General features: G+C 45.3%; 1 protein-coding gene across 2 annotated transcripts in view; it reads left to right on the top strand.

Annotated features, from left to right (window-relative positions):
* The window catches only part of KIF9 (kinesin family member 9), a 29,899-nt gene that overhangs the window by 323 nt on the left and 5,933 nt on the right, over positions 1 to 23,643 (top strand). Inside the window, exons 1-13 of one of the 2 annotated variants that reach the window (XM_083380060.1) lie at positions 5,607 to 5,824; positions 6,208 to 6,314; positions 6,417 to 6,582; positions 8,142 to 8,248; positions 10,504 to 10,728; positions 11,901 to 11,984; positions 13,021 to 13,113; positions 14,466 to 14,613; positions 15,993 to 16,057; positions 17,300 to 17,377; positions 18,161 to 18,229; positions 19,213 to 19,317; positions 20,457 to 20,512. In XM_083380060.1, coding sequence (XP_083236186.1) covers positions 5,803 to 5,824; positions 6,208 to 6,314; positions 6,417 to 6,582; positions 8,142 to 8,248; positions 10,504 to 10,728; positions 11,901 to 11,984; positions 13,021 to 13,113; positions 14,466 to 14,613; positions 15,993 to 16,057; positions 17,300 to 17,377; positions 18,161 to 18,229; positions 19,213 to 19,317; positions 20,457 to 20,512 — 1,325 coding nt within the window. In that variant the 5' untranslated portion in view covers positions 5,607 to 5,802. Of the gene's footprint in view, positions 1 to 5,606; positions 5,825 to 6,207; positions 6,315 to 6,416; positions 6,583 to 8,141; positions 8,249 to 10,503; positions 10,729 to 11,900; positions 11,985 to 13,020; positions 13,114 to 14,465; positions 14,614 to 15,992; positions 16,058 to 17,299; positions 17,378 to 18,160; positions 18,230 to 19,212; positions 19,318 to 20,456; positions 20,513 to 23,643 lie in introns of those variants that run through there. The other variant, XM_083380059.1, reaches the window with a different exon arrangement.

The following is a 23,643-nucleotide window of genomic DNA, read 5'->3' as shown; positions in this document are numbered from 1 at the left end:
GTCTATCTATCTGTCTGTCTGTCATCTATTTATCTGTCATCTATCTGTCATCTATGTATACATCTGTTATCCTACCTAGCCAGCCAGTCATTGTATATGTCTATTATCCTATCTGTCTATCCCTCCATCATACATACCTATTACCCCATCCATCCTTATGTATTCCATCTATCTAATTATTTATCCATCCATCCATCTTACACATCTATTATCCTCTCTCTATCCATCATACATGCCTATTATTGCATCCATCCATCCATATCTATTCCATCTGGCTAATCTATTCATCCGTTTTACATGCCTATTATCCTATCCCTTCATCTATCATACATGCCTATTAACCCACCCACCCACCCATATATGTCTATTCCATCTATCTTTTATTTATCCATCCATCCATCCATCCATCTTACATGTCTATTATTCTACCTGTCTATCCCTCCATCTATCATACATGCCTGTTATCCCATCTGTATAATAATAACAACAACAACAACAACAACAACCTGTGGCTGGGCCTGGACAGCTATTGGGTGTGGTCCCTGTGGTTTTAGGATTACCGGTCTTCTGATTGGTAGTGGCTTAGCCACCGTGAACCAACCCAGGCACCTCCCATCACCAATGATGAGAAGAAATTAAAAAAAATCCATACAGGATCGGTCGTCGCCTGGGTCAACAAGGACCGCGTCAGATGCTATGGCTCCTGGACATCTGTCGAAAAATGGGCCACAGGGCTCAGTTGTTACTGCTGGGGAACCAGAGTGTGCAACTGTAAAGCAACTGGAACAAAAGCACAAAACCTGGACAACCGAAGAAAATCGAGAAATCATCCAATTCTACTACCAGGCAGAACCAACAACCAGGGGATTTAAAAAAAGAATGATGCAAGTGTGGAAGGAAAAGCATCCGTAAAGTGACGTAACCGAACAACGATTAATGGATCAAGGACATTTCATCATCCGTAATAAAGTTTTTACAGATGTGGAAATTCAACATCTAGGAACATTGGCTAAAAAGAAAACAACAAGCTATGATGAAGAACAGGCTGAAGAAATTGTTCCAATACCTGAACAAACTGACCAACAAACTGACCAACCAGCGGAAGAAGCCACCACACACGATGAAGATTCCCCTGTGCAACAACTCGAAAGTGTAGAGCTAAGTAATCTAGCAAAAATGCTGAAAGAAAAGATGGAAAACCACATCAAAGAAAACACAGAAAGAAAAGGCCTGCCTGCCATCCGTGAAGTGCATAGCAAACGAGTGAAAGATTTACTAAATGCTGTGAACGACATTTTAACTTCCATCCCATCCAGCACACTGTATGAAACAAACCCACTAATGTACAGTACAGCTGACGTTATAACTGCAGAATTGGGTTATAAAATGCCAAAAAAGAAACCCACTGGAACACCAAAGTGGAAAATTCGACTTGAAAATAAAACAAAAAAACTACGAGGAGATGTCAGCAAATTGAAATACTTGAAAGAAGGAAAACTAAAGAACAAAAAACTGAAAAATAGTTTATACAAAAAATATAACCTGGAGGAAACAACAATAACAGAAATCATGGAAAACCTAAAACAGCGTGTAATAGCAACAGCAAAGAAAATTGAAAGATATGAAGGACGAATAAAACAATATCGTGAAAACGTCCAGTTCAGAAGAAACCAGCACCTCTTCTATCGGTCACTTGATGAAAATAAAGTCCAAACTACTGTTCTACCATGTAAAGAAAAAACCTTAAACTTTTGGAAAGAACTGTGGGAAAACCCAGTGGAACACAATAAAACTGCCTCCTGGATCAAAGATATCCAAAAACAAGCAACACAAAACAAAATGGAGAATATTGTAATAACCACTGATATGGTTGCAAAACAAGTAAAGAAGGTCAAGAACTGGAGTGCACCTGGCCTGGACGAGCTGCATGGATACTGGTTGAAACACCTCACCAGCCTCCATCACCGCATGGCCACTCAGTTTGATGAAAGGCTTCAAAATGCCACAAGTGAAGAATGGTTAACGGCTGGTCGAACATACTTGATAATGAAAGACCCTGAAAAGAGCACAGAACCAAGCAACTACTGCCCAATTATTTGTCTGCCAACAACATTCAAACTTTTTACAAGAATACTGGCAAACTCAGTGTTCAATCATCTGATGGAAAACAATTTATATCCAGCAGAACAAAAAGGAAATTATAAAAAATCAGGGGGAACAAAAGATCAACTGCTCATTGACAAAATGGTACTTAAAAATGCAAAATGACGAAAAACAAATTTAAATAAGGCGTGGATTGATTACAAGAAAGCATTTGACTCATTACCCCACAACTGGATTAATGCATGTCTGGAAAACTTTGGAATCAGCAAAAACATCTGTACATTTTTGAAAGCAAATATGCAAAAATGGAAAACAGTTCTAACAGCAAATGGGGGGAACATTGGTGAAACCAACATCAGACGAGGAATCTTCCAAGGGGACTCACTTTCACCACTACTGTTCAACATCGCATTAATTCCATTGACAATAATATTATGAAACACCAAACTGGGATACCACATCTCAAGCCAGCATGGCAAGATAAACCATCTACTATACATGGATGACTTAAAACTGTATGCAAAAAGCCACACTGAACTTGAATCAATACTCAACGCAGTTCAACTGTTTAGCGGCGACATCAGAATGGACTTTGGACTTGGAAAATGTGCTATATTATCCATGCAACGAGGAAAAGTGGAAAAATAGAAGGAGTAGACCTGGGAAACGGAAGTATTATGAAAGCACTAGCAAAGGTTGACGGTTACAAATACCTAGGCATATTGGAAGCAGATAACATCTTGAATGGAAAATTCAAAGAGTCAACACAAAAGGAATACATCAGAAGAGTCCGCAAAATGCTAAAATCAAAGCTGAAAGGTGGAAATATAATTAAAGCCATTAATACATGGACAGTCCCAGTGATACGCTACCCAGCTGGAATTATTAACTGGGCATTGGCCGAATTGGAACACCTAGACCGGAAAACGCGTAAACCTTTGAACATGCACCACGCTCTACATCCATGAAGTGACATCGACAGATTGTACCTGCCAAGAAGAATAGGGGGCAGAGGGCTACTGCAGATCCACCAAACTGTAGAAGAAGAAAAACGAAGTTTGAATGACTCTGTGAATCAAAGTACAGAAAAATTGCTGCAGGCTGTGAAAACAGAGAGCAGTATCAAAATAACAGAAACAAAGGCAAAATATAAGGAAAAACGGCTGGGTGACAGATTAAATAGATGGAAAACAAAAGCTTTGCATGGACAACATTTGAAAAACATTGAAGGAAAATGTGATAACAACTTGACATGGGCATGGGTTAAGATGGGAACCATCAAGAAAGAAACAGAAGGCTTAATACTGGCTGCTCAAGAACAAGCACTACAAACTAATGCCATGGAAGCGAAGATACAAAAATCTACTGACAGTCCAAATTGCCGACTTTGCAACAACAAAGCTGAAACTGTTTCACATTTAATATGTGAGTGTAGCAAAATTGCTCAAACTGATTACAAAGCTAGACGTGACTGAGTTGCTAAGTTGCTGGTGGAGCAGTGGGCTAATGCCTCCTTAAGTAACACCAGCTGCCTGCAATTAGTGCAGGTTCGCGTCCCACCAGGCTCAAGGTTGACTCAGCCTTCCATCCTTCCCAGGTAGGTAAAATGAGGACCCAGATTGTTGGGGGCAATTAAGCTGACTTTGTAATAATGCCGCTTGGGGGGTGTATGAAAGCCCTAATAAGCAGGCATATACATAGAATGAAGGCTACTGCTAAGCTTGTAAGCCGCCCTGAGTCTTCGGAGAAGGGCGGGATATAAATGGAATTTAAAAAAAATAAAAAAAATAAACTAATCCACTGGGCATTGTGTAAAAAATACGACTTGCCTGTGTCCAAAAAGTTGTGGGAACATAGGTGGAAAAAGTTGTCGAGAATGAGAAGGTGAAGATCTTGTGGGACTTCCGAATACAGACAGATCGCCATTTTGAACACAACATACCAGATATCGCAGTCGTAGAGAACCGAAGCGTACAGTTGATTGATATCGCTGTACCAGGAGATGCCAGAGTCGAAGAAAAAGAACTGGGAAAAATTACAAAATACCGCGATCTGGCCATCAAAACTGTGCAATTATGGATGAAACGTGTAACAGTGATGCCCATTGTCATCGGGGCACTGGGAACTATGTCCAAAAACTTTACAAAATACATCAAGAAATTGCAGCTTCCTGCAATAACTCCAGCAAAGCTACAAAAAACTGTGCTACTCGGAACATCTTACATTTTAAGGAGATACCTGGTTGATTCCTAGGATGCTGGCAGCAACCCGTGTCAACCATCAGCACCAGTCAATTTGAGTGTTCAGTTGACTGAGTTTCATGTTTTATGAATGAAAGTTTTATGATGATGATGATGATGATGAGTTGGAAGGGACCTTGGAGGTCTTCTAGTCCAATCTGCTGCTCAGGCAGAAAATCCTACCATTTCAGACAAATAGTTATCCGGTCTCGTCTTAAAAACTTCCATTGTTGGAGCATTCACTGGTTGATTGTTCTCACTATCAGGAAATTTCTCCTTAGTTCTAGGTTGCTTACAGATAGATCTAATCTATCTATTCATCCATCCATCGATTTTACTTCTATTATCTATCCCTCTATCATTCATGCCTATTATCCCATCCATCCATCCATCCATCCATTGTATATGTTTATTTTAATCTCATCTATTTATCTCTGCCTATCTACCTACTTGCCTACCAATCATCGTCTTTATTAGTTATCTATATTGTCATATTCATCTATCATCTGCCTATATTTATTTATATCGCATCTATCTTATCTATCACCTCCATCTATTGCATCTGCCTTTCACATCTATCTGTTATATGTTATCCAAGTCTGTCTTTCATATCTATCATTCTGTCTTTTTACTCTGTCATCTATTTATTGCATCTATCGCATTTACCTTTTGCATCTGTCATTATCTTCTACCTATCTCTATTAATTATCTATATTTTGTCATTGATCTATCATCTATCACATCTTTCATTATCTGTTTCTAGCTGTGTATTAATTATATTCTTTATCTGTCATCTATCACATCTTTCTAATTGCATCATTCATATCCATCTGACGTTATATATTATCTATCCATAACTGTCACATTTAAAAACTGCCCTCACAGAACTCTGGACAGTATACAGTTAAAATGTTAAAAACATAAAAGCTGAATATAAAAGTTAAAAGAGAGGCAAGGCTAGATAAAATTCCACATTACAAGGCCAAGGAAGGAGTTACAGGGCACCGATTGGGAACTGAGTAGACTATAAATTATATTACTGAATAAATAAAAATGTTTATCTCTGAAATTAGTACACAGAATCCTCAACTTACATCCACAATTTAGCCCAAAATTTCTGTTGTTAATAGAGATATTTGTTAAGTGAATTTTGCTCCATTTTTACAACCTTTCTGGCCACAGTTGTTAAGTGAATCGGTGCAGCAATTCACTTAACAACTGGCAAGAAAGATCCTGAAATGGGACAAACCTCACTTTATGACTGCCTTGCTTAGCAATGGAAGTTTGGGTTCAATTGCGGACATAAGTTGAGGACTGCCTGAGTGCATTTTTCAAAGCAATATGATTGCATCTTGAGGTAAGATAGGTGGCATATAAATTTTATAAAGAAATAAACCCTCTGATGTTGTCCAGTTAGAGGAATTCAGTCCTTACAGGTAGTCCTCGAGTTACAACTGCAATGGAGCCCAAATTTTTTGTTGGTAAGTGAAACATCTGTTAAGTGAATTTCATCCCACGTTATGCCCTTTCTTGCCACAAGAAAGTGAATCTTTGCAGTTATTCAGTTAGTAACGAAGATGACTTTGCTTGTCAGACGGTCGCCAAAGGGGATCGTGTGACACCGGGACACTGTGACCGTCATAAACACGAGTCAGTGGCCAGGCGTCTGAATTTTGATCACATGACCATGGAGGTCCTGCAACGGTTGTTAAGTGTGACACATGGTCCTAAGTCACTTGTTTCAGGGCCGTTGTAACTGAACGGTGTCTAAATGAACTGCTGTAAGTCGAGGACTGCCTGCAAATGAATAAACCCTCTGATATGCAGTTCTGGAGGGCATCCACTCTTTATCCCTTCTCCCCAGAATTCATGGCAATGTGCATCAATTCGAAGAAAGTGAAGGCATTCGCCCGGGTCAAGCCCACAGCCAACTTCCCTCAGGATGTCCTCAAATTTGGGGCCGACAATAAGGTAAACAAAAGCGTTAAAAACGAGAAAGGGCCGCGTCACTCCCTCTTTTGTCGGTGAAATTGATGAGCCTTAAGGCGGGATTGGCATGGTTTCCCTTTCCAGACCATCGACGTTCACGTTGAGCGGGATCGTTCGAAAGGCATCGTCAACAACAAGCAGACGGACTGGTCTTTCAAGCTGGACGGCGTTTTCCACAACGCTCCCCAGGACGTGGTTTACGACGCGGTCGCCAAAGAGCTCGTCTCGCAGGCCCTGAACGGCTACAACGGTAAACCATTAGTGATTGCTGCGGACAGAGTCACAAGGGACCTCGGAGGTCATCTGGTACTAGTCCAATCACCCCCCCACGTCCCCCGCAATCAAGGAAGGAAACCCTTAGAGAATCATAGAATGACAAGAGTTGGAAGGGAACTCGGAGGACATCTAGTCCAACCCCCCTGTTCAAGCAGGAGATCCTTCACTATTTCAGACAAATGGCTGTGCAGCATCTTCTTGAAGATCTCCAGTGATGGAGCACCCTCAACTCCAGTTGAGTAGCACCGTCTCAATTCAGAAGAAGGAAGGGGGCCTTCCTGGCAAAGACCACCCCTCCCATCTCCAGATCATTCAATACAAGAGAGCATGACGTGGACCCCCAGCTCCTCAGCTCGAGCAGGAGAGTCTATCCCTTTGAGAGCCTCCAGTGATGGAGCACCCACAACTTCTGGTGGCAAGCTGTTCCACTGGTTAATTGTCCTCCCTGTCAGGAAATTCCTCCTTAGTTCTAGGTTGGGTCTCTCCTTGCTAATTTTCCATCCATGGTTTCTTGTCTTCTGCTGCTTTGGAGACGAGGTGGACCGCCCCCCTCTTCTTTGAGGCAGCCGCTCAAATACTGAAAGACTGGTCGTCACCCCTGGTCGTCCTTTTCACTAGACATGCCCAATTCCTGCAACTGTCATTCAGCTGAGGATTGCATTGACTTTTTTGGCAGTTATTCCGTGAATTTGCATTCAAACAGACTCATCACAACCTGGAACCAAGGAGAAATTTCCCACCAGTGAGAACAATTAACCAGTGGAACGACCGGCCTCGAGACGTTGTGGGTGCTTCATCACTGGAGGATCTCAAGAAGAGATTAAACAACCATTGGTCTGGAATGGTTGAGCAGGGGGTTGGACTAGAAGGCCTCCAAGGTCCCTTCCACCTCTGTTCTTCTGAATGGAGCCTGCCACTGCTGGAAAAGCTGGCCAATGTGGGGTGAAAGCCAGCCTCTTCTCTCCTGCAATCACTGGCTTTCAGGCCTGGGAACTATGGGGATTTCAGTCCAAGGTCCTTGCAGAAGGTAAATTGGGCATGACGCCCAACCCATATCACCTTGACCAAACATTATATGTAGTCCTCAATTTACGATCGGTTCCTTAGTGTGTGTTTGAAATTACAGCCTATCTCCATAAAGGTATCTATGCCTCAGATTCAAAGCCGCCGCGGCCGTCCCTCTCATAGTCATAGCATTTAGGGCCACTGCCAGGGCGCTGTGGTCACAAAACTACCTCCGACCATTTCCCCCCCCCCCCCAGAAACTGATATTTTACTTCCAGTTTCCAGCAAATGGATTTGCTTAACAACCACCCTCTTTATTTAACAACCCCTGCGAAAAAATACTGCAAATTCCAAGCCGGTCACGGGAGTGCCTCTACTTGACCACCGCCATTGCGTAAGATGGAAATTACAGACTCCGTTACTGTCATAAGTCGAGGACTATCTGTATTCACAAGGCAAATCTCCCTGTCAAAGGGTCTGATCTCTCTCTCTCTCTCTCTCTCTCCCTCTCCTCTGAACCATCCCTAGGGACCATCATGTGCTACGGGCAGACTGGAGCTGGCAAGACGTTTACCATGACGGGAACCACCGGGAACTTCAAGCACAGGGGCATCATCCCTCGAGCTATCCAGCAGGTGGTTGATGGTATTTATTTGTGTGTGTGTGTGTGTGTGTGTGTACGAATGAATGAATGAATAAAAGGGAAGGAAGGAAGAAAAGGAAAGAGAAAAAGAAGAAAAAGGCAGAGGAAAGAAGAAAGGATTAGGAATTAAATTATGTATTAAATATACATAAACTCGGAACGTGGGTTGAAAAATTTCTAATGTATGTATGGAAAAAATGAATAAAAAACTTCCATTAAAAGAAAAAGAAAAGGGGAGGGGATTATAAGCGTAGGTTATGGATATAGATGACTGATAGATACGGCAGAAAAAGAAGAAAAAGGAGAGAGAGAGAGAGAAAGAAAGAAAGAAAAAGAAAGAAAGAAAGAAAGAAAGAAAAGAAAAAGAAAGAAAGTGAACATAAGTCCACCTAAGTTGCTGTCAGTGAGGATGGGTGACTTGCAAGGGTGAAACCACAATGCAAATTCAATAAATAAGCAATGAGCCCACCCCCCACCCCCCCTCCCAGCAACCACCATCAAGGCCAGCCTTTGGTGTGGGCTCTGTGTCAGTGTGTGGGGCCCCCAGGCCCCGTGGCAGAACCCCTTCTTCAGCGTCTTGTGAAAGAGTGTCGAGGTGGAGGCCAGTCCTATCTCCACACGGCTGCTGTTCCACCAGGAGGGGGCCGCCAGGGAGAAGGCCCTTCTTCGGGGTCCTGAAGAGAGGGGACCCACAGAAACCTCCCGAGTCCACCTTCCGGTGGGTCAGGGGATGGTGGCCGGGGAAGGATGGCCCTTCCCGTGATGTGACCCAGAATTTTGACGAGGAAGCTGGCCAACTTTTCCGCCGGGTGTCCTGTGAGGCTGGGCATCCTTTTGCAGCCGGCGGGCAGGCCTTCTCCATCCCTGCAAAGGTGGGTGAACACCAGGGGATGCTCTGGGCCCAGCCTGAGTCTGGGAAGGCCGGAGGAGGAAAGAGGGGCACAGATGTTCCCTGTCTTATTTGTCGAAGGCAGGATACAGGTAGTCCCCAGCTTAAAAGAGTTCATTTAGTGACCACTCCAGGTTACCACAGCCCTGAAAAAAGAGACATGACTGTTTTTCACATTTACGACTGTTGGAGCATTCCCCATAGTCTTGTGGTCAAAATTGGACACTGGGAAACTGACTCATGTTTATGACGGTCGCCGTGTCCTGAGCTCACACAATCCCTTTTTGCGACCTTCTGACAACCAAAGTCGATGGGGGGGGAGCCAGATTCACTTCACAACCTTGTCAGTAACTTAACAGCTGAAGGGATTCCCTTAACGAACTGTGGATGGATGGGTGGGTGGGTAGGTAGGCAGGATTTAGGGAGATAGATGGGAAGAAAGGGGAGGGAGGGAGGGAGATGGATGGATGGATGGATGGATGGATAGAGGGATGGATGGATGGAGATGGATGGATGGATGATGGGTGGATGGAGATGGATGGAGATGGATGGATGGATGGAGATGGATAGATGGATGGATGGATGGATAGAGGGATGGATGGATGTGGATGAATGAATGGATGGATGGATGGAGATGGATGGATAGAGATGGATGGATGGATGGAGATGGATGAATGAATAGATGGAGATGGATAGATGATGGATGGATGGATGGATGAATGGATGGATGGATGGATGGATGGATGGATAGAGATGGATGGATGAATGGATGGATGGAGATGGATAGATGATGGATGAGATGGATGGATGGAGATAGATGGAGATGGATAGATGATAGATGGATGGATGGAGATGGATGAATGGATGGCTAGAGATGATGGATGGATGATGGATGAATGAATGGATGGATGGATGGATGGAGATGGATTTATTTTATTTATTTTATTTATTTTATTTATTTTAATCCCATTTATATCCCGCCCTTCTCTGAAGACTCAGGGCGGCTTACAATCTAAAGCACAAATCAATGTGCTTAGCAGTAGCCTCAATTCTATGTATATGCCTGCTTATTAGGGCTTTCGCCCCCCCCCCCCCAGCGGCATTATTACAAAGTCAGCTTAATTGCCCCCAACAATCTGGGTCCTCATTTTACCTACCTGGGAAGGATGGAAGGCTGAGTCAACCTTGAGCCTGGTGGGACTCGAACCTGCACTAATTGCAGGCAGCTGGTGTTACTTAAGGAGGCATCAGCCCACTGAAGTCCACCAAGGCTCAATAGATGATAGAGATGGATGGATGGATGGAGATAGACAGACAGGCGGATAGATAGAATTCCAATCGGCTGCTTTTCACTGCAGGTGTTCCAGTCCATGGAGGAGCACAGCAACCGGCTGATCACCGTCCGGGTTTCTTACCTGGAGATTCACAATGAGACCATCTTGGACCTCCTCCCTTCGCTCCGTCTTGGCTTGGACAGCGACCTCCCGCTATCCATCGTGGAGAGTCCCCATGGGGTTTCCGTCAAAGGCCTCTCCATCCACCCTGCTCCCAACGAAGAAATTGCCTTAAATTTCTTGTTTGAGGTGGGAAAACCGGCACTCTTTTCATTTGATCGCTGCCCAGTCATAAAAAGAAGCATACAAAGCAGCTAAACCATTTAAAAAATTAAAAACATTAAGCATTACAACAGTAAAACAACCACTGGGATTTTTCCGTTTGCAAGGGGTAGTAGCAACTTTGCAGAGGAGGCCATGCAGGTCGACCTTGACTTACAGCCGTTCATTTAAGGACCGTTCAAGGTTACAATGTCAGTGAAAAAAGTGACTCAGCTGTCGCGGCATCCCCGCCATCACGTGATCAAAATTCAGACTCTGGGCAAACGACCCGCATTTACGACGGTTGCAGTGTCCCCGTGGGTCACGGGATCCCCTTTTGCGACCGTCTGAGAAGCCAAGTCAAATGGGGGAAGCGAGATTCACTTTACACTCGAGTGGCTAACTGCGGTGTTTCACTTAACAACGGTGGCAAGGAAGGCTGTAAAAAGGGCCAGAATTCACTTATCAACTGTGCCTCACCTAGCAATGGAAATTTGGGGCTCGGTTGGGGTTGTAAGTTGAGGACTATACAGGTATGTCCTCTGTGTAGCTGTATAGCTCTGATAATTTCTTTAGGAAACTCCCCTAGAATGTCTGTTTATCTGTGGAAGTCCTGCTCCACAACAAGGAGTTCCACCCTCAGTGGCATTTATACAAACCAGCAATGCATCCGGTCTGCTAGCCAGTCCGCCACTGCTGTGCCAGTACAGGTAGTCCTCGACTTACGGCCACAGTCAGACTTTCCATTGCTAAGCGAAGTCATTGTTAAGTGAGTCAGGCCTGAGTTATTAAGCAAATCCCTGCAGTTGTTAAATGAATCATGGTCGTTAATCTGGCTTCTCCGATTGTGCTTGTCAGTACACACACACACACACACAGTTGCAGATGTTGATCAAATAACTTTGTAAATACACACCAGTTGCCAAGTGCCTGAATTCTGATCAGGTGACTCTGGGGACATTGCAACAGTTGTTAAGAGTGAGGATCCGTCGTAACTTCCAATGGTCATTAAGCTGTCATAAGTCGAGGTCTACCGATATTGCATTTGTACGCACCTCAGGGCCATTGGATAGCAATTCCTTTTAATTCCATTTCAGAAGCGGTGCCGAATAAATGAATTTTCTCCCAATTTCCGCCTCCATTGTTCCCTTCTCTACTAGGGTGACACTAACAGATCTGTGGGTCAACATGCTCTGAATAAACATTCTTCCAGGTCGCACTGCATCTTCACCATATACATCGAGGTCAGTACCTGTGAAACGTGGCTTAATTGTGAGAGGCACCTCGGGGTCCTAGGGGAGGATCACTTAAATACAAACCAGCCAGATGCTGCAGCTGCCAAAAAAGCCAATGCGATCCTTGGCTGCATTAACGGAGGGATAGAATCAAGATCACGTGAAGCCTTAGTACTGCTTTATAAAGCCTTAGTAGGGCCACCTCTGGAATACAACACCCAGTTTTGGCCACCATATGATTAAAAAAAAAGATGTTGGGTTTTAGAAAGAATGCAGACGAGAACAACTAAGATGATGAAAGGCCTGGAGACAAAATATGTGAAGAACAGTTACAGGAATTGCATTTGGCTAGTCTAGAGAAAAGAAGGACTGTGTGTGTGTGTGTGTGTGTGTGTGTGTGTGTGAGAGAGAGAGAGAGAGAGAGAGAGAGAGAGAGGAGAGACGAGCAGTGGTCCAGTATTTGAGGGGACGCCACAATGACTACGGGGTCAGCTTATTCTCCAAAGCACCAGAAGGCAAGAGAAGAAACGACGGATGGAAACTAATCAAGGAGAGAAGCAACCTGGAATTAAGCAGTAACTTCTTAGCAGTGAGGACAATTAACCCCTGGAACCACTTGCCACTAGATGTTCTGGAGCGATCCAACACTGGAGGTTTTTAAGAAGAGACTGGACAAGCATTTGTCTGAAATGATATAGTCCAGCGGTAGGCAACCTTGGCTCTTTTATGACTGTTGGACTTCAGCTCCCAGAATTCCTCAGCCAGCCATGCTGAGGGGAAAGGGAGGAGTTTCCAAGCTGAGCCAGGCTGGCTGAGGAATTCTGGGAGTTGAAGTCCACCAGTCATAAAAGAGCCGAGGCTGCCTGCCCCTGGTATAGGGCCCCCCCGCTTGAGCAAGAGCTCCAACTCTGTTATTCTGCTTTGTTAAAAAATTGCCAGCACTCCGGAACAGTTAAGCGTTTCAGGTTGGCTCCCAAAGCCTCCGCAATCTGTGATTCAAAGCGTCGTCGTTTTTTAAACCCTAATTTCTGATCTCTTCCTTCAGTGTCACTCCAGAATGCTTTCCGATGCCAGATACGTCACCTCTAAGATTAACCTGGTTGATCTCGCGGGCTCCGAGAGGCTGTCGAAGAGCAAAGTAAGAAAATAAAAAGTTACCTTTTCTGAGTTCTTGAAGCTGCTTTCAGATGGGGAACTACAGGTGATCCTTGACTTACGACCAAACTCGATCCCAGAATTTCCAAGAGGTTAGTTAAGTGACCTTTTGCCTTTCAGTTGTTAAGTGAATCACTGCTGTTTTTAAGTTAGTCACGTTCGTTAAGTGAATCCGGCTTCCCCTGTTGACTTTGCTTGTCAAATGGTCACAAAAGGGGATCACATAACCCCGGGACATTGCGACCGTCATAAGTGTGAGCCCGTTGCCAAACGTCTGAATTTTGATCACATGACCACGGGGATGCTGCAGTGGTCGTAAGTACGAAAAACGGTCGCAAGTCACTTTTTTCAGTGCCTTGTAACTTTCAATGGTCACTAAATGAACTGTCGTAAGTCGAGGACTACCTGTACCCTCAGGTAGCCAGAGTCACTGTGAGTTGGGCAGATATAAATTCAATAAATTATTATCATTTTGGTTTATTGCATAATCAGCCAGGTATTTAGACAACATTTCGCCTTTTATCTACCTACTGAGTCCTTCCCAAATCTCTTGTCTATTATATTGACGGCTAGTCCTCAAGTTACAATCGTTCGCTTAGTCACTTTTCAGACTTACAACAGCCCTGGAAAAAAGGACCGATGGCCGTTTTTCACACTTAACGACCTTGGCAACATCCCTGTGGTCACATCATCAAAATTCAACCAGCTTTGCGACTGGTTCATATTTACGACGGTCGCAGTGTCCCAGAGTCACGTGATCATCCTGACAGTGGGGAAGCCTGATTCACTTAACGACCTGTTGCTAACTTAACCATTGAAGTGATTCACTTAAAAAGCGTGGCAAGGAAGGTCGTAAAGTGGGGCAAAACTTAACAAAAATTTTGAGCTCAATCGTAGTTGCCAGTTGGGGGCTAACTGTATTAAAAAAAATATTGTTTTTGCACTATTATATATATCATAATAAAATTCTCAATCCAGGCAGCTCTCGGCTTACAATCACAACGGAGGTCAAAATTTCTTTGGCTAAGTGAGGCCGTTCTGAAGTGAGTCTTGCCCCCGCTTTACGACCTTTCTTGACTTGTCAGAAGGTCGCGAAAGGGGACCGCGTGGCCCCGGGACGCTGCAACCGTCATAAACACGAGCCACCTGTCAAGAGTCCAGATTGGGGTCAGGTGGCCATGGGCACGTTACAAGCCTCGTAAGAGTGAAAAACGGTCATAAGTCCCTTTTTTCAGGGGCCATTGTAACTTCTGAGGGTCACTAAATGAAGTGTTGTAAGACGAGGACTACTTGTACCCTTTCAGATCCTTTGACCAACATTTACTTTTTAAACAGTCGGAAGGCTTTGGACTGAAGGAAGCCACTTACATCAACAAATCGCTCTCGTTCCTGGAGCAGGTGGTCATCGCCTTGTCGGACTGTAGCCGGGATCACGTCCCCTTTCGGCAGAGCAAGCTGACTTACACCTTGAAGGATTCCTTAGGTAGGGACCTGTGTGGGGAAGACCCAGATTCAGACCCCTGTGAAACCTGGATGACTCCCTTCCAGGGTTATAACAAAGCTAGATTGTCAGACGAAGCCTGGTTTAATGTAAGCGCAATTGATACTTGGGTGCAGCAGTCTGTTTAACAATGCCAGGATGGCAGTCAATATATGGGAAACAACAGGATAGGGTTAGGGTTAGGGTAGAATATAGAATAGAATTAGAATAGAGTAGAGTAGAGTATATGGAATGGAATAGAACAGAATAAGAAATAACAGAACAGAACAGAATAGAATAGAATAGAATAAGAAATAGCAATAGAATAGAGTAGAGTAGAAAATATGGAACAGAACAGAACAGAATAGAACAGAATAGAATAGAATAAGAAACAGCAATAGAATAGAGTAGAGTAGAAAATATGGAATAGAACAGAACAGAATAGAACAGAATAGAACAGAACAGAATAGAATAAGAAATAGCAATAGAATAGAGTAGAGTAGAGTAGAGTAGAGTAGAAAATATGGAATAGAACAGAACAGAACAGAATAGAAAATATGGAATAGAATAGAACAGAACAGAATAGAATAGAATAGAAAATATGGAACAGAACAGAACAGAACAGAACAGAATAGAATAGAAAATATGGAATGGAATATTGAATAGAAATAGAATAGAAGCTGGTTTGTATTTATGACGGCTGCAGTGTCCCAGGGGGTGTGTCACATGATTCCCCTTTGGCGACTTTCTGACCAGCAAAACCATTGGGGAAGCCAGGTTCACTTTACAACTGTGTGTGACTGACTTAACAACTGCAATGATTCACTTAACAACTGTGGCAAGAAAGGGTCATAAAATGGGGCAAAGCTGAAAAGCTGTCTCGCAAGGGAAATTTTGGCCTCAGTTGTGGTCATAGGTTGAGGACTGCCTGTGCTGCAACGCGCTTCACATGGGGCGGCCCTTGAAAAGTGTCCAGAGATCCAGTCGGTTCAAAATTCGGAGGCCTCCATGGTTTTGTATCACTTCTCCTGCAGGCGCTGCCTGTTTCCCTCTGGGTCCAGTCTGGGGTGCCGGTTGTCACCTTCAAAGCTCTGCATGGGGCAGGGGCAGGTTGTCTGAAGGGCCGCCATTTCCCGGTCCCATCCACCCGACCCAACAGAGCGAGGAGGCCGGAGATGCTATGGGCCTTGTCCCTCAAGGAGGTCCATCTGGTGGGACCCGGAAGAAGGGACTTCTCCGTGGTGGCTCCCTCCCTCTTGTCTGAAGGACCACCTTTTCCCAGTCACATCCATCAGCCCCACCAGAGCAGGGAGGCAGGAGATGTGACTCATCCGCTCTCTTAAGGAGCCCTTCCTTTTTCTTTCCTTTTTTTTCTTTCCTAGGTGGGAACTGCAACACTGTCCTTGTGGCTAACATCTGCAGTGAGTCCGTTCACATTGCGGAAACGGTAAATGTTCTGCCCCGTCTCAGGCGTTTAAGGGAAGGAAGACAAGGCTCTTCTTACTAAAGTCAAGTGGTGACTGAGTATTCCCTCAGAATGGTTGCATTTTTCCCCTTTCCCCTGCTCCACCCCCACCCACCGCCTTGACCAGTTAGTTCACCGGTGTCCGATAGTATTTCCTTTCAATGTTTTGGGAATGGCTTTCATGACTGGCGCCTTGTTCTGGCATAACGTCCTTGGCGGCTGGCTTATTCCGGTTTGACACCTCTGGTTCGTGTCAGCTCATCTCCTCCTCTTCCTTCCCCGCCCCCCGTTTCCCTCCCCCCCATGCACATTCCCGTGCCCCTCCTTTCTTCCCCAATTGCCTCCCCTCCCCTCCCCTTGCATTTTATGGACCTAGCTGGGGCCTGAGCATCTTCAGAGATTTAAGCTACCATTCCAGGCTTGTAAGCCACCGTCTCAGAAACGCTTAGCTGGAATGTTTGGAGACCTATTTTGGATACTACCAAAATGAGTCCCTACCAAGGAGAAGGGCGGTATACAAATTAAATAAAACTTAAAACTTGAAACTTGATATGGAGCAAAATATGAAGTCTTCCACCCCACACAGTACAAGGAGCATGGTGTTTTCCAGTGACTTCCTATTTTTATTTTTTTTAAAAAAAATAATAATATTTCAACTAGAAACTTTGCAAATTGAGGAAATAATAACACAGATAATAATAGCCTGGTTATCGGACAGTCTGAGAAAACACAATGCAGGTAGTTCTTGACTTACCACAGTTTGTTTACTGACCAAAGTTATAACAGCGGTGGGGAAAAAACGGATTTATGTCTGTTTTTCACACTTACGACTGTTGCGGCATCCCTGCAGTTACGTGATCAAAATTTGGATGCCTGGCAACTGGTTCGTATTTATGACGGTTGCAGAGTCCCGGAACACATGATCCCTTTTTGCGGCTGTCTGACCTCAAGCCATGGGGAAGCCGGATTCACTTTACAACCCTGTTACAAACTTAACAACTGCAATAATACACTGAATTATTGGGGCAAGAAAGGTGGCAAAACAGGGCAAACCAATTGACAACTCTCTCGCTTAGCAACAGAAATTTTGTGTTCACTTGTGGTCGTAAGTCAAGGACTATCCGCCAGTACACTTTTGTATGCCAATTACCTCTAATACAAACTGTTGGGAGCCAAAAATAAACAGGACTGTGACAAATAGGATGATGCTCATGTTTTTTCCAGTTGTCTACCCTTCGTTTTGCCACCAGAATGAAGTGGGTGACTACCGTGCCGTTTGTCAACGAAAAAATAGACTCGGAGGTATGTCCTCTTGCGATGTTTCTGCAATCTGAAAGGAGTGACTGGGTGAAAAAAAAGAGAGATGGAAATCTGAATGTCAACACAAGGGCATTATCATGAGTGGTAGAAGGGAGTGAGGTTTGCAAAGAGGAGGAAGAGGAGGACGAGGAGGACGAGGACAAAAAAACCCGGGTTCTTGATCCTCTCTGAGCTTGGTGGGTTTTTTGCGAATATCATTAGCGCTAGAAGGGAAGAAGGTTTGTGGAGTAGAAGACGAGGAGGACTGAGTGGTCCTTGGTGCTCTCTGAATTTTGTTTCTTGCAGATATTTCATTACCAAACTAAGTAACATCTTCACGGCTAGAACAGAGTGGGGGAAGTGGAGAGGAGAGGAGAGGAGAGGAGAGGAGAGGAGAGGAGAGGAGAGGAGAGGAGAGGAGAGGAGAGGAGGAGACTGTGGGGTCCTTGATGGTCTTTGAACTTAGTTGCTTCCTTGCAGACATTTCATGACCCAACTAGGGAACATCATCACTGCTAGAAGGGAGGGGGATTTGCAGGGAGGGGGAAGGGGAGGACTGTGGGGTCCTTGGTGCTCTCTGAGCTTGGTTGTTCTCTTACAGACCTTTCATTACCAACCTAGACAATGTCATCAGTGCAGTGATGATCAGGGCATCCTCATAGTCCCTTATCTTGGTTAGAGGACGAAGGATGCTAGTTGTATTTCCTGGGAGTCTGATCACATCTTTGGGCAGCCCTTGACTTTGACTTTCCTACCGCTTAGTCCATGCCATTCTTGTCTGCTTAGCGGATGGTGAAGAACTTGGAAAAAGAGGTCCTCTACCTGAAGGAAGAGTTGGCGATGCACAACAGTTTGGTAAGACACCACCACCTAGGATGGGCTGATGACGTGATCCCAGCGGATCGGCCTTCTCCTCTGCGTGCCAGAGAAGTCTGCCAAGCTCCCCATTAGCTGTCAAGAGGGGGGGAGGAGCCAAGCGGGGAATTAGTCTGGCATCCTTACATAGGCACAAAGGAGCCAAGTCTGGCCTGCGTTGAGTGCCGCTGAACCTTATCTAGCCTGTCCCAGCTGCAAACTGACAAGTCTGGGGAGATTCCTACCGCTGGCCCTTCCTTGGCTGCAACAGATCACTTAGTGACCATTAAAGTTACAACTGCCCTGAAAAAAGGGGACTTATGACCGTTGTTCACAGTTAACGACCGTTGCAGCATCCCCACGGTCACCTGATCAAAATTCAGACACTTGGCAACTGACTCACATTTATGACGGTTGCAGCATCCCGGGGTCATATAAAATCCCCCTTTACAGCTTACCGGGCAGCAAAGTCAATGGGGAAGGCAGATTCATTTAACAGCCGTGTTACTAGCTTAACAACTGTAGGGATTTCCCTTAACAACTGCGGCAAGAAAGGTCTGAAAATGGGGCACTTAACAAATGCCTCGCTTAGCAACAGAAATCTTGGGCTCAGTCAGTGGTCGTAAGACGAGGATTACCTGTAACCGTTAAGCAGTAAAGTAGCCAGTTGAATTCTTCAGGTGTGGAAGAGTTCTTTGCGCTTCATGCCCATCTTCCCTGCGGGGCAGTTTGCACCTGGGCCGGACTAGATAAGGTTCAGTGGCAAACTAGAGGCCTTTAAGAAGAAAGTGGACCCACCGGATAAGTACAGGGTCTCCTGCTTGAGCAGGGGGTTGGACTAGAAGACCTCCAGGGACCCTTCCCTGTTCCACCTGGCAGCCTCGGTTGAGGCAATTAAGTAGAGGCTGGCACTGAGGAGAGAGAAGAGAGGAATTTGCTCGGGCCTTCTTGATTTGATCCACCCTTCCGTCTTCCACTTTTAGCTCAACCACCCGCCGGTGACCTACGAGCCCATGAATGAAATTCAGATCGCGGAAATCAACTCTCAAGTCCGCCGGTTTCTGGAGGGCACCATTGACGAGCTGGACGTGAGTCGCTCACTTGCGGTTGCGAAGAACGTTTTTTAAGTTCTCCAGAGGGTTTGGATACTTATTTTTCCCCCCTTCTGCTCAAGCCTATCTGATTCCCAAGGTTTCCCAGTGGTGATTTGCCATTGCTTCCTTTCTAGGGCTGAGAGAAGGTGGCTGGCTCTGAGTCACCCAGGCAGGACTAGAATTCTAGCCTCAAATAACCAATCTGGGAAATCTTCGACTTACAATAGTTCATTTAGTGACTGAAATTACAACGACACTGATTCATGTCTGTTTTTCACACTTACGACTGTTGCAGCATTTCCCCCCCCCCACTCTCCCCCCGGTCACGTGATCAAAATTCGGACATTTGGCAACTGGTTCATATTTATGACGGTCTCGGTGATCTCTGGGGTCACGTGATCCCCTTTTGTGACCCTCTGACAAGCAAAGTCAACGGGGAAGCCGGATTCGCTTAACGACTATATTACTAACTTACCAACTGCAGGGATCCGCTTAGTAACCGTGGCAGGAAAGGTCGTAAAATGGGCCAAAGCTGACTTAACAAATGTCTCGTTTAGCAGCAGGAATTTTGGGCTGAGTTATGGTGGTTAAGTGGAGGGTCGCCTGTATCCGGTGTGGGAAATCTATCCCCACGGAGGGGCTGAAGCATCCCCTTGGCAATTTTGAGAGGAGTGGGCTTCAGCTCCCAGAATTCCCCAGCCCAGCCCTTCTTGTCAGAACAATCCATAGCTAGGCTGGCTGCGGAATTCTGGGAGCTGAAGCCCACTCCTCTCAAAATTGCTGAGGCTGGGTGGGATTTATGGGACTGCACTCCTGTGTTTAAATCGGCAGCACCCTTTGGTAGATTCAAAACCACCCAGGGCAGGGATCGTTTAGTAGTTCAAAGTAGATCTAAGTGGCTGGCAGCTGAATCCACGAACGGGACTGAGAACAGAACCACTGGATACACCCCGAGGCAAAGAGTTTGCTTCTTTTCGCTTTGGGAATCTCTGATTTACTTATTTGTTTTTTTAAAAAAGCCAGCTTTGTACTATGAGCGATATTTTGTGGGTAACTCCTAGCGCCAACATGAAGGATCATCCTGGGCTCACGACGAGACGGGCCTCTCCCTGCTTCTTCCTTTTCTTCCGCAGATCGCCAGCATCCGTCAAATCCAGGAGGTCTTTAACCAGTTCAAAATCATCCTAAGGTAAGGGCTGGCGAATGCAGGCAGTCCTCACTTAATGACCGTTCGCTTAGCAACTGTCCAGAGTTATGACAGATGCCCCCCAAAGATACTTACCCTCCCCAGTTTTAAAATTTTGATTGCCCCACACGCACGCCCATGCCCCCGCCCATCCACAGCAACACGATCGTGGCTTACGGGCCTGATTTTGAAAGTTTCTAGCCAAAAAACAAAAAAATTCCCTTTGGGCAGAATGGATTTAGCAGAAAAATGATCTCTTGGGAGATCATCTATTCCGATACCTCCAAAACGTCTGTAAATAGAGCACAAAGTCTGACGGCTAGAGGGTTAGGGTTCCTTGGTTTGGGAGGAGCTCCGGCAGGAGCCAAGAGTTGTATTTACTGAATTTTTGAACACAGTGAAAGTATGGGCCGTATTTTTTTTAAAAAAACCTGAAAGATAGGAGAGAAAGACAAACACAAAGAGAGGTAATAAATGAATGCTAAGGTAAGGTAAGGTAACCTTTATTGCCATTTTTTTTACCGTGGGGACAACGGCATACATCAAAAATGAAATCTGGTTGCCCGCTCTCAAAGTGGAACACATGCATGACACACACCTAAAACATACTACATACAACATATGTATAGACCCACACCCCTACATATACTGTACATAACAAATAAATATTAAATACTGTCCATCTTAAATACATAACGGAAGGAGGAAGGCTGAGAGTTCACAAGATTAATGCTGTATGGAACAAAACGATGGTTGAATCTGGATGTTCCGCTATGGGTACCACGAAGCCCCCTCCTCCCAGAAGGGAACAAGGAAAACAGGTTGTGAAGAGGGTGTGTGGTGTCCCAGACAATCTTACGGACCCTGCTCAAGCAATGCTTCTGTGCCACATCCTGGATGGGAGGGAGGGAGGGAACTGCCCATGATCTTTTCTGCCTTCCTCACCACTCTCTGCACCGCCTTCCTGTCTGAAGCGGTGATGCTTCCAAACCAGACTGTGATGCTGTACGACAGGATGCTCTCGATCCTCCCCCTGTAGGAAGTGGTCAGGACAGGGGAAGGAAGATGTGCTTTTCTCATGAATGAATGAATGAAAATGAATAAATAAATAAATAAATAAAATCAATACGATAGTTATTTACATAGATAATAAAGATAGATAAAGGATAAATGATAGATAATAGATAAATGAAAGAGAGATATACAATGACAAGTGGTAGACCAGACGAATGATAGATAAGGGATAGATAATAGTTAAATGATAGAGGGAGAGAAAGATGGATAGATAAGAGATGGATAATAGATAAAGGATAGAGATGATAGATAATAGATAAACGAAAGAGAGATATGCAGTGACAAGTGGTAGACCAGACAAATGATAGATAAGGGATAGATAATAGTAAAAGGATAGAGATGATAGAGATAAAGAGATAGTTAACATGCATAGATAAAGAAGTCAAGTCATAGTATATAAATGATGGATAAGTAGATGAGGAGTAAGGCAGATGGATGGAGATGGAGAGAGAGAGAGAGAGAGAGTCAGTCCCAAAAAGGAAGGCCTGGTGGGTACGGACTGGCAGCCTCGTGCCTCCCTCCATTCTTCGATCCATGAGGTCATGGGGCTCTTGTACTTGTGACGTCATAGATGCTTCAGAGATCAAAGGGGCCACTGCTGAAAGCTCCATCCAAAGGGAGGGGGCACCCTCTGCATGAGAAGCAGGGATGGGGGGGTTCCCCGAGTCTGATCCCCAACAGGAACCCAAGACCGTTCCAGCAAGGCACCGTCCTCTGGGGGCCATAAACCCAGCGGCTAGGGGCTTAGTCTACTCCAAAGCAGCTGAGTTTGTACTACAGGCTAGATCAGACTAAAATCGGGTGAGTAGCTGGGGGTCCGGCAGTGGTGGAAGCTGTCTCTTCTTGCCTTACCACATTGTATGAATTTGCCCGCCCTGTCAAAAAGGGCTCTCCAAAATTGGCAACTTTAAGGTTCATGGACTTCAACTCCCAGAATCCCCCAGCCAGTCCACACTGACTTGATGGCGCCTAAGGGACCGAGTCCGGCTCTCTTCTTGACCAATTTGCGAGTCCTTCGGGAATGTTTTTCTTCTATCTCCCAGTCTCGCCTTTGGCCCTTGGATTTCCTGGTGGTGTCCCATCCAAGCATCTATCGCTGTTGATCTTGCTTAGCTTCCAGGCCTGGCTTGGGTCAGTCCAGCTCTGTCATATCCTGACCTGGCTGACTTCTTTGGCAGTCCCTGGTGCCCTCTGAGCTGGGTGGTTTCTTTGCAGACGTTTCATGACCCAACTAGGGAACATCATCAGGGCTAGAAGGGAGGAGGAGGAGGAGGAGGAGGAAGAAAAGAAAGAAAGAAGAAAGAAAGAAAAAGAAAGAAAGAAAGAAAAGAAAGAAAGAAATTGATTGGACTGTGGGGTCCCTGGTGCTCTCCGAACTGGGTGGTTTCCTTGCAGACGTTTCATGAACATCATCAGGGGTAGAAGGGAGGTGGAGGAGGAAGAAGGAAAAAGGAATATGGCGTCCTTGGGGCTCCCTGAACTTGGCTGTTTCCTTGCAGACGTTTCATGACCCGGCTGAGGAACATCATCAGGGCTAGGAAGGGGAATGGGGTTTGTGGGGAGGGGGAGGAGGACTATGGACCTTGGGGCTCTCTGAGCTGGGTGGTTTCCTTGCAGGCGTTTCCTGACCCAACTAGGCAACATCATCAGTGCTGGAAGGGGGGAGGAGGAGGAGGAGAGGGAGGGGGATTGTGGGGTCCTTGGTGCTCTCCCCCTCCTACTACTGAGAATATTCTCTGGCTGAAACGTCTGTAAGGAAACCTCCAAGCTCAGAGAGCACCAAGGACCCCACAATCTTTCTCCCCTTCCCTTCTAGCCCTGATGACGTTCCCTAGTTGGGTCATGAAACGTCTGCAAGGAAAGTGAGCATCGAGGAGCCCACAATCTTTCTCCCCCTCCTCCCCCTCCCTTCTAGCACTGATGGTGTTCCCTAGATGGGTCATGAAACGTCCTAAAGGAAACTGCCTAGCTCACAAAGTAGCAAGGACCCCCACAGTTCAACCCTTGCAAGAATTCTCTTCTTCGTTCGTTGACTCCTTTCGTTCAGGATGGGCGACGTG

The sequence above is a fragment of the Vipera ursinii genome (genome assembly GCF_947247035.1).
Source record: "Vipera ursinii genome assembly, contig: SUPER_Z_unloc_2, whole genome shotgun sequence".
Taxonomy (NCBI): Eukaryota; Metazoa; Chordata; class Lepidosauria; order Squamata; family Viperidae; genus Vipera; species Vipera ursinii.
Note: the sequence above shows the minus strand (reverse complement) of the source record. Positions and strands in the feature narration are given on the sequence as shown.